At 38.8% G+C, this 11763-nt stretch overlaps 1 protein-coding gene across 6 annotated transcripts in view; it reads left to right on the top strand.

Annotated features, from left to right (window-relative positions):
* ITGB6 (integrin subunit beta 6) overlaps positions 1–6552 on the top strand; it is a 148160-nt gene extending 141608 nt beyond the window's left edge. For 5 of the 6 annotated variants that reach the window (XM_050752266.1, XM_050752264.1, XM_050752261.1 and 2 more), the window contains one exon: positions 1762–4238. In XM_050752266.1, the coding sequence (XP_050608223.1) occupies positions 1762–1860 (99 nt within the window). In that variant the 3' untranslated portion in view covers positions 1861–4238. Of the gene's footprint in view, positions 1–1761; positions 4239–5801 lie in introns of those variants that run through there. The other variant, XM_050752263.1, reaches the window with a different exon arrangement.
* Positions 6553–11763: the final 5211 nt, after the last annotated feature.

The following is an 11763-nucleotide window of genomic DNA, read 5'->3' on the forward strand; positions in this document are numbered from 1 at the left end:
ATTCCATGCATGATTTTTGTTTGCAAATGAGACTCCATCTACATCTAAATTCACATCAGTCTGGCCTTTTGCCTTCAAAATCTCAAATTCTTAGGGCAGCAGGACTAGATAAGATCTGGAGGTCCCTCAGAATTAACCAGGCTGCTCTCAGGAATAGAAGCACGATACCAACTTAGCTTTCACCCATCATCCACCATCAGCCAAGAAACCTCTTTTCTGTTTGGCTTTATGATAGAAATAGCGTATCTCTTTAAAGGCACAGAGCAAAGGTAACATGCCACTTACCAGAGGTCAGGCCACTGGCTCTGGACAACACAGAAGCGGGTGCAGCTGTGATTCCCACTCACAATGAGGGCACTGAGGCCAGTGACTGGGAAAGACCAGGGAGTGTTTCCAGTTTTATTCCGTTCTTCTAAGAGCTGAAAGAAATGTACTGAGCAAGCAAAGACAATCATGTTCTTTTTCAAATCCACCCCTAGAAATTGTTACCATAGCTATAATTCATTGAATGAGGTGATCAATGTGTAAGATTTTAACTTAGAAGGTCAGAGGCAGTACCTGGATTCCATACATACTCAGTAATGGGCTTAGAAATGTTAAGTGTACCAAAGCCCTGGGGGAAAATATCTTAATAATCCTCTGTAAAACCTAAAAGAAAAGGAAATTCCAAATGTGAAGAAAAGCTATAAACAGGAACTAATGAGAAGAGGCAGCATTTACAGAGCATTTGCTATGTGCTACACACAGTGCTAAAATACTTCACCTGGATAAGGTAGGCACAGATATGGACACCAAGGCTCAGAGTGGCTTCAGTACAGTCATGTGGTGGAGCTGGCTTTGGACCCAGACTGTCTGTTGCCATAGCCTGTGTGGTCAGACTTGGAAAGTGGGAGAGAAGAAACTGTACCTTACCCAGACACCTTCCTCCTGCCTGGAACAACTAAAGAGGCTTGATCCTTCTGGACCTTCTGGTCCTTTTGACCACAGCACCACTGCTATTGACACCTGGAGGCACATCTACAGCCCAAGCAGCACAGCTGAGCTACCCAGAAGTCCCACACCCAACCTCCCCACTGCCCCCAAGGCAAAGCCATATTTCCTGGCCTGCCTTTGGATTGCCACTCTTTCATGACCCCAGGGTCCTCCATAACAGTCTCTTGTGGTTGTCTTACACACTGTTTTACATAGTAAGCAAAAGACAGCTGGTTCTTTGGCTACCCAGAGTTTTGATCTGATCTGATCTGACCTCAGCATGTTTATTTGTGCCCTTGTTTGATGCTTCTCATCAGTAACACGTTTGTTAAAGGCAGATACTGTGTCGTTCATTTTTTTATGTTTCTACCAGTTTCGCTTTTCCTGTTTTTTACTTTTTTGGCTTTGATTTCACTTTTGGTTCATCTATCACTGTTCGCGCCACTCATTCCATACATACTGAGCACCTGCTCTGGGCCAGGGACTCAGTGCTGGGAAAACAGCAGTGAGCACAATAGCTGAAGCCTTGTTTTCTATCTGTAAATTTGTGCTTTACCAAAAGAGGTAAGATTTTTAGAATATACATATGGGACATGTTCTGTATATTTAACAAAATGAAAATGTATAAATTGCAAAACACTAAATGTATGAAATACCAAATTAATCAAAATCGTTCTAATAGTTTCCAAGATTGAGCTTGACTCTGCTCTTCCATTTGCACTATGTATTAAAACAGTATAATAACAAAATGTACATATTTTCACTTGAATCTTTTTTTTTTTTTTTCAGGGAACCAATCCACTCTACAGAGGCTCCACGAGTACTTTTAAAAATGTAACTTATAAACACAGGGAAAAACAAAAGGTGGACCTTTCCACAGATGGATAGAACTACTTTATGCATGAAAAAAGTCTGTTTCACTGGTATGAAATGTTAATGCACTATATAATTTTTTTATCTTTGTTGCTTCAAAATGAGGTTGGTTTAAGACAATAATAGGACATTTGCAGATAAGTTATCCTCTACATGAAGGTGAGAGACTGTTGGCAGGTTCAAAATAATCAAGAAGAGAAATATCCTTAGCAAAGAGGTGACTTTGGGATCATTTGAGGAATACTAACTCTGTTGCATTAATGCTTCAAAAAAATCATCAAAATGATTCATGGGGGCCTGATTTGCATTTGAAAAATGTTTGAAATTAGAAGCTCATTTGTTTCAGGAATGCAGCTACCTGAGTTCTTTGTCTCAGCAAAGTCACAAAGCCCATATACTCACATTGTATATCTATACTTGCCAATTAATTCTAAACTTGTAAGAAATATGCCCTCTCTTGAAGGATAATTTTTTGAAATCTCTGAGAAATGACATTCTGATTTTACTTCAGCTAAGAAGTTGCAATTCTTCTGAAGATACCCCAAATATAAGACTGAACATTAAGTGTTAATAATTTTTGTGAATTTATAAACACCTAAACGTTAAGTACACAAATATTTTATTTGTTTTACAAATGAGGAATAAGTAATTTATAAATTAAGAAGTCACCTATAAAAATAAAAAGATAACAACCCTATCATTTAGCTTATTTTTAAATTACCTGAAAAACGATATTCTACACTCAGTTTCCTTTTTGACCCTGAGTTTTCAAACTGTTACTTCCCCCATATTTCTCAATCCATTTCACTCAGTTGCACAGTCTTTTAAACCCTGTAACTGTCACACAAAAGTTTCTTTAAAAAAATACTTTAAATGGTTAGCTTATTCAAAGAACACTCCTATAATATAAAAGGAACCTGTGTTAAACACAATAAATTTTTTTTTTTTTTTTTTTTTTTTTTTTTTTTTTTTTTTTTTTTGAGACGGAGTCTCGCTCTGTCTCCGGGCTGGAGTGCAGTGGCGCGATCTCGGCTCACTGCAAGCTCCGCCTCCCGGGTTCACCGCCATTCTCCTGCCTCAGCCTCCTGAGTCGCTGGGACTACAGGCGCCTGCCACCGCGCCCGGCTAATTTTTTGTATTTTTACTAGAGACAGGGTTTCACCGTGGTCTCGATTTCCTGACATTGTGATCCGCCCGCCTCGGCGTCCCAAAGTGCTGGGATTACAGGCGTGAGCCACAAACACAATAAAATTTTAAATGGCTCTAAATCAAGTACATCAAAAGTATACAAGTCTTAAAGGCTTTTTAATACATACTCTTTTCCCATCTGTGTAACCCAACTTGCACATTTCAGCTGCATGTGGTGAATATGCATCATACATTTACTTTAAGAGGTAAGATTTTACTTGCAAAATATATGTGCAAATTAGGGATCCATCAGTTGATGGAAGAGATGGACTCTAGAATATTATTTCTTATGGTTATTACTCCTTTACAAAGCACTTTCATCTCACTTGATCCTCATAAGGAAACTAAGGCTCAGAGTGAGTAGAGCTGGGTTCAGAATCTAGATCTTCTAACACCAAGCCATCTTCTCTTTCCACTGCAGGAAACTGCCTCTTTTGTCAGTGAAATAATAGAAAGATTGTGTTAGTTAAGCGATAACTGTCATTTGTTTGAAAATGTATTTGAGACTAAGCAAATAGCATTTAAACTACTGGCATACAGATGAGATATTGTACTTTTGCGCAATGTTTATGACCTTTGATTAAATTGTAATGTGAAGCTTTTACTAGGTGAATAGTTCATTATGTAGTGGAGGCTTCGTGGTTGTCCATTGAATTGTCACAACAAAATCTATAAGTTTCTTCAGTTCTACAACATAGATCCATATACATTCGATCACTTGGAGACTCTTTTTTTGCTGGTTTTAAAATAACTCAGGTAAATCAGACCTTTACGGAGTACACGGCTAGATGAAAGAATTACTGAACAATCACCTTGAAAATCCAAAGGACTAATATACCCTTTATGTTCCTGACTGATGCACAGAACCTGGGGGAAATCTACAGCAACATACAGGTTGCAACGCTGATGACACAACAGCAATCCTCTCCTCTGCATGGACTTACTGTTGTGTTTTTTTTTTTATTATTACTGGAATGGGATTTTAGAAAATAGAAGTTACCTTTGTGTGTGTTTTAGGAAGGTAGAGAAGAATCTGCTCTTTCTCTGAAAACTGTTTTGACCCCAGGCGGGACCTTGGAAAGGCCAAAACATTAACAGTAGTACTTCTGTTCACTGAAGAGTTATGTTACCTGAAGATAAAATGGTTTTGTCGTGTTTATTATTGTATTTTGTGTTGATGTAAATAAACATGGTAATTTAAACAAGGAACCTCAGAGGGATGATAGTTTCTTTTATTTGCTTGGTACAAAACCCTCTTCTTGGATTTCTGGATTCCTCTGCGACCTGTTCTGACTGCCTTGCTGGTTTTGGTCTGGGGCCAAGGAGAAGAGCAAAAGGAGGCAGTCACAGAAGGCAAGAGACAGCAGGGAGTGGGCCTGGACATCACCATTTTGTAAAGTCAAGTTCTTTAGAGTTAGTGCTATGAACTGAAATGTATCATCTTCCACCCCCAATAGCCCCTGTCCCCCCAAAATTCATGTATTGAAGTCTTAACCCCCAATATCTGAGACTGTAGTTGTGCTTAGAAATAGAGCCTTTAAAGAGATAATTAAAGGCCGGGCATGGTGGCTCATGCCTGTAATCCCAGCACTTTGGGAGGCTGAGGCAGGCAGATCACAAGGTCAGGAGTTCGAGACCAGCATGGCCAACATAGTGAAACCCTGTCTCTACTAAAAATACAAAAATTAGCCAGGTGCAGTGGCAGGCACCTGTAGTCCCAGCTACTCAGGAGGCTGAGGCAGGAGAATCACTTGAACCCAGGAAGTAGAGGTTGCAGTGGGCTGAGACCAGGCCATTGCACTCCAACTTGGGTGACAGAATGAGACTCCGTCTCAAAAAAAAAAAGAGAGATAATTAAATTAAAATAAGGTGATGGAGTTGGGCCCTGGTCCAGTATGACTGGTATCCTTATAAGAAGCGGAAGTTAGGACTCAGACATAAGGAAAACCATGTGAAGATACAGGGAGAGGGTGGCCAACTACAAGCCAAGGAGAGAGGCCTCGTAAAAAAACAACCCAATTGCCACCTGGACCCTGGACTCCTGGCCCCCAGAACTGAGGGAAAATAAATTCCTGTTGTGGAAGCCCCCTAGTCTGTGGTGCCTGCTGCAGCAGCCTGAGCACACTCACGCAGTCAGGGAGCGTATTCTTCTGCACGTCCATTTGTTAGGTATCATGGTGCCATGCTTATCTTCTGAATCGGGAAAATTAAGCACAGAGAGACCAAATGCTGGCAAAAAGAGTCAATTTAATCCCTTTTTAAAGGCCCATTTCTGACAAAAGGACAGGCAAAGTCAAATCAAGAGTACTTGTATTCTGAAACACACTGTCTTTTGTAAACTAAAGGCCAAATGTCTGAAAATAGAGAGACTGCTTCCATTTGGAACAGCACCAAGAAAGTCCCTTCTCTTCTTAATTTTTCCATCTGGGAGGCGGAATTCTTGTGTCTTCTAGCAGCTATCACAATTCCTGACACAGTAGCAACTCAATAAATTCATTCAACAAATATTTATTGAATGCCTTGCATATGCCAAATACTGTTCTTATGATTACGGATATAGTGAACAATGAGCAAAACAAGTAATCTCTATGCTTCCAAATGAGAGAGAAAATAATAAACCAGTAAATATACATTATCAGGGTCCTGGACCCAGTTTGTGCAGACCCCAGATCCACTTGGCCCCACCTGCCTTCCAGGCCTATGCCGGGAGTTACCCCTGCACAGTCCCCTTGGTAGTAAAACCCTAACTTCTTCCTAATTCCTCACAGGTTGAGGAGCTGCTGCAATTCCTGTGCCCAAGTCCAGAATGGCTTCCCTAGCTGCTGCCCCAAGGGACCACATAACACAACAGGAAGGTTCAAGGAGTCAACACTCTGAAGAAGGAATGTAGATCCATAAGAGACAGAGATGGGAAGGAACCAGTAGATGAACAGGAGCTGAGCCACCAGCAATGTCTTCTGGGGAAGCAGTGGCCAGCTTCCCAATGCCTCATCTTGTATCTCCGTTCCTGCATTAGCTGCCTCCCTGCCCTTTTTCACTGGGATAGCACCCCCCAATAAAACATTAGCACATAACCTTGCTTGGGTTCTTATTATATAAGGAGCCTGGACTAAGACTGTCTAACAGTCCTAAGAACTAACAGAAAATAAAGCAGGACAAAAAACGACACAAAGCCCTGTGAGGGTGCACCCTTAGAGTCGTAATTTCTTTTATTTATTTATTTTTTGAGACAGAGTCTCACTCTGTCGCCCAAAATGGAGTGCAGTGGCATGATCTCAGCTCACTGCAATTTCCGCCTCCCAGGAAAGTGAATCCAAAAGTGAATCACTCTAGACTGGGCAAAGGGTAGAAAACTTGATCTTCTATCTTTCTCATTTGGTTTCACAACCAGCAAGGGAGCAGCATGGCACCCCAGAAGTTTTGCATCCCATGAGCTCTCCTGGAGGTAGGCCCTGGGAGATGCCTGGCAGTCAAAGGCACAGATTTGACCGCCACTACCTCACCTGCCACTCTTTGGTGTCATTGACATGGCAAGACTTCACAAATCCCACAGAGGATCTAGTTCAGTTTGAAATTTTAATCTGATCTTTGCAATTTCCAGGTATGTATTTTATGAAAGAACTTACTGCTCAAATAGTATTTACTTTCTGGCCTAAAATGCATTTACATTTACGGTCCTACATATCAATCAATCCTGTTCCAAGTCAATATCCGAAGCTCTCGTATCAAGGAACTCTGTTGTTTGTCAATAACTGGCCCAATGAAAAGTTTATTTTTTTAATCCAGTTGACTCTGCTATACATGATATAGATGTGTGTGTATGTGTATACGTAAATACATACATATATGTTTCTTGTTTCAACATTAAAGAGCTTGCAGTGCTAATAAAAATTAGGGTTAACTGCAAGTTGTGCACATGTACCCTAGAACTTAAAGTATAATAATAACAAAAAATAAAAATAAATAAATCAAAAGCTCAAAAAAATTAGGGTTTAAGGAAAAACATTAGATGAATTAATTTTAACAGAGTTTAATTGAGCAGTTCACAAATCGGGCAGTTCCTCAACCAGAGTAGGTTCAGAGTGACTCTGGCAGTTCTGTGTGGTCAGAGAGGATCTATGGACAGAAAAGGGAAAGTGAGATACAGAAAACAGAAGTGACAGGCAGAAACAGCCAGATTGGTTACAGCCATGCATTTGCCCTATTTGAACACGATTTGAACAGGTGGCCGCCTATAAGTGGTTGAAGTATGGCTTCTGTGATGGGCTGAGACTTGGCTACTCATTACAAGAGTAAGTTACAGTCTGTTTCCACACCCAGTTAGGTTACATCATTATATATGGAGAAACCTTTAGACCAAATTTACCAAGAGGCAGATTTAAGCTAAACCTAATTTAACTTAAGGTAACACCTACTGTTCTATGTACATTATACATGTTAACTCATTCAGAGCTCACAACAACCCTACGGGGGGGTATTATTTTTATCTCCTATTTTACAAGTGAGGAAACTGAGGTACAGAGATGTTAAGTAAAGTCCCCAAGTCACACAGCCTAACAGACTTTGAAGTGTCAAAGATAAACAAAGCCAGACACTACTTAAGGTAGAAACAACAGACTTTAATCAGTAATATGCTATTGCAATAGGGAAGAGCCCAGCATTAAGTGAACTCAACTTCCATTTATATGAAGCTTACTGAGCATTTTATTTTATTTTACTTTATTTTTATAATTTTAAGTTTTTGTGGGTACATAGTAGAGGTATATATTTAGGGTGTACAGGAGATGTTTTGATACAGGCGTACAGTGAGTAATAATCATATCAGGGTAAATGGGGTACCCATCACCTCAAGCATTTAGTCTTTCTTTGTGTTACAAACAATCCAATTATACTCTTTTAGTTATTTTGAAATGTACAATAAATTATGGTTCACCGTAGTCACCCTGTGGTGCTATCAAATACTACATCTTATTCATTCTATCTAACTATATTGTTTGTACTCATTAACCGTCACTCCTTCCTCTCCCTGCCCCCTCTACTGCCCTTCCCAGCCTCTGGTAACCATCCTTTTACTTTCTATCTCCATGAGTTCAATTGTTTTACTTTTTAGCTCCCATAAATAAATGAGAACATATGAAGTTTGTGTTTCTGTGCCTGGCTTATTTAACATAATGACCTCCAGTTCCATCCATGTTGTTGGCAAATGACAGGATCTCATTCTTTTTATGGCTGAATGTAGTACTCCATTACGTGTATGTACCATATCTTCCTTAGCCATTCATCTGTTGATGGACACAGGTTGCTTCCAAATTTTGGCTATTGTGAACAGTGCTACAATAAACATGGGAGTGCAAATATCTCTTTGATATACTCATTTCCTTTCTTTTGGGCATATACCTAAGAGTGGGATTGCTGGATCATATGTAGCTCTATTTTTAGTTGTTTGAGGAACCTTCAAACTGTTCTCCATAGTGGTTGTACTAATATACATTCCCACCAACAGCATATGAGGGTTCCCTTTTCTCCACATCCTTGCCAGCACTTGTGGCCTGTCTTTTAGATAAAAGCCATTTTAACTGGGATGAGATGATATTTCATTGTAGTTTTGATCTGCATTTCTCTGATGATTAGTGATGTTGAGCACATCTTCATATACCTGTTTGCCATTTGCATGTCTTCTTTTGAGAAATGTTTATTCAGATCTTATGTCCATTTTAAAATCAGATTTTTTTTCCCCATAGAGTTGTTTGAGCTCCTTATATAATCGGGTTATGAATCCCTTGTCAGATAGATAGTTTGCAAAAATTTTTTTCCATATTGTAGCTCGTCTCTTCACTTTGTTGACTATTTCCTTTGTTGTGCGGAAGCTTTTTTTTTATTTTTTTATTTTTATTTTTTTGACACAGGGTCTTGCTCTGTTGCCCAGGCTGGAGTGCAGTGGCACAAACTCGGCTCACTGCAACCTCCGCCTCCCAGGTTCAAGCAATTCTCCTGCCTCAGCCTCCCAAGTAGCTGGGATTACAGGTGCCCGCCACCACACCCGGTTAATTTTTGTATTTTAGTAGAGACAGGGTTTCACCATGTTGGCCAAGCTGTTCTTGAACTCTTGACCTCAGGTGATCTCTGTCAGCCTTGGCTTCCCAAAGTGCTGGGATTACAGGCGTGAGCCACTGTGCCTTTTAACTTGATGTGCTCCCCATTTGTCCATTTTTGCTTTAGATGCCTGTGTTTGTGGAGTATTACTCAAGAAATCTTTCCCCATTCCAATGTCTTGGAGAGTTTCCCCAACATTTTCTTGTGGTATTTTCATAGTCTGAGATCTGAGATTTAAGTCTGTAATCCATTTTGATTTGATTTTTGATGTCCAATTTTCCCAGCACCATTTATTTTGAAGAGACTGTTCTTTTGTCGACAATGTTCTTGGCAGCTTTGTCGAAAATGATTTCACTCTAGATGTATGGATTTGTTTCTGGGTTCATGTATTAGTTCATTCTCACATTTCTGTAAAGAAATGCCTGAGATTGGGTAATTTATAAAGAAAAGAAGTTAAATTGCCTCACAGTTATGCAGCCTGTACAGCAAGCATGGGCACCTCTGCTTCTGGGGAGGCCTGAGGGAGCTCTTACTCATGGCAGAAAGCAAAGCAGACGTCTTACATGGCAGGAGCAGGGAGTGGGGAGGTGCCACTTTTAAAACAACCAGCTCTCATGATTACTCACTCATTCACTATCATGAGAACAAAAATCTATACGCCAACAGCAAGCAATTTTATTTGTAGCTATTTATTTCTTTTTCAGATTGCTTGCTGTTGGCATATAGATTTTTATATGTTGGCATACTGATTTTTGTATGTTGACTTTGTATCCTGACACTTTACTGAATATATCAGTTCTAATAGTTTTTTGATGGAGTCTTTAAGTTTTTTCAAATATAAGATCATATAATCTGCAAACAGGATAATTTGACTACTCTCTTTCCAATTTGATGGTCCTTTATTTCTTTCTCTTGTCTGATTTCTCCAGCTAGAACTTCCAGTAATATATTAAATTACAGTGGTGAAAGTGGGCATCCTAGTCATGTTCCATATCTTAGAGGAAAGGTTTTCAGTTATTCTCCATTAAGTGTGATACTAGCTGTGGGTCTGTCATATATGATATTCATTGTGTTGAGGTATGTTCCTTCTATACAAAACTTTTTGAGAGTTTTTATCATGAAGTTGAATTTTATTAAATGCTTTTTCAGCATCAATTGAAATGGTCATATGGTTTTTGTCCTTCATTCTGTTGATACAGTGTATCACATTGATCAATGTACATATGTTAAACCATCCTTGCATCCATGGGATAAATTCCACTTGGTCATGATGAATGATCTTTCTAATGTGCTGTTGAATTCTGTTTGCTACTATTTTGTTGAGGATTTTCACATCAATGTTAATCAAAGATATTGGCTTGTAGTTTTCTTTTTTTGATGTGCTTTGATTTGGGGATCAAATTAATATTGAACTGATAGAATGAGGTTGAAAGTATTCCCTCTTCCTCTATTTTTTGACATAGTTTGAGTAAGATGGTATTAGGTTTTTGGTTTTTTTTTTAAATGTTTGGTAAAATTCAGCAATGAAGCCATTGGATCACAGGCTTTTCTTTGCTGAGATACTTTTTATTATGGCTTCAATCTTGTTACTTGTAATTGGTCTGTTCAGGTTTTGAATTCCTTCATGGTTCAATCTTGGTAGGTTGTGTGTGTCTAGGAATGTATCCATTTCTTCTAGGGTTTCCAATTTATTGGCACATAGTTACTCATAGTAGCCTCTAATGATCCTTTGAATTTCTGCAGTATTGGTTGTAATGTCTCCTTTTTCATCTCTGATTTCATTTATTTTTGGTCTTTTCCCTTTTTTTCTTAGTCTGGCTAGAGGTTTGCCAGTTTTATTTATCTTTGCCAAAAAAAATTTTCATTTTGTTGATCTTTTGTATTGTTTTCTTCGTTTCAATTTCATTTCTTTCTGCTCTGATCTTTGTTATTCCTTTTCTTCTAATTTTGAGTTTGGTTTGCTCTTGCTTTTCCAGTACTTTGAGATGCATCATTGGGTTGGTTGTTTATTGAAGTTTTTCCAATTTTTTGATGTAGGCACCTATAACCATAAGCTTTCCTCTTAGTAGTGCTTTTGTTGCCCCCATGAGCCAATCACCTCCCATTGGGCTCCACTTCCAACATTGAGGATTATAATTCAACATGAGATTTGGGTGGAGACACAGATACAACCCGTGTCAGGTTTTGATATGTTGTGTTTCTGCTATCAATTCTTTCAAGAAAATTTTCAATTTCCTTCTTAATTTCTTCATTAACTCACTGGTCATCCAGGAGCATATTATTTAATTCCCATGTGTTTATATAGTTCCTAAAATTCCTCTTGTTACTGATTTTTAGTGTTATTCCACTGTGGTCAGAGAAGATATTTGATGTAATTTTTTTTTTTAATGTTGTGAGACTTGTTTTGTGGCCTAACATGTAGTCTGTCCTTGAGGATAATCCATGTGTTGAAGAAAAGAATGTGTATTCTTTGCAGCCATTGGATGAAACGTTTTGTATATCTATTAGGTCCATTTGGTCTATAGTGAAAATTAAGTCTGATGTTTCTTTGTTGACTTTCTGTCTGGAAGATCCAAACGATGTTGAAAGTGGGGTGTTGAAATCTCCAGGTATTATTGTATTGGGATCTATCTTTCT

This window comes from Macaca thibetana, chromosome 12 (genome assembly GCF_024542745.1).
Source record: "Macaca thibetana thibetana isolate TM-01 chromosome 12, ASM2454274v1, whole genome shotgun sequence".
In the NCBI taxonomy this organism is placed as follows: Eukaryota; Metazoa; Chordata; class Mammalia; order Primates; family Cercopithecidae; genus Macaca; species Macaca thibetana.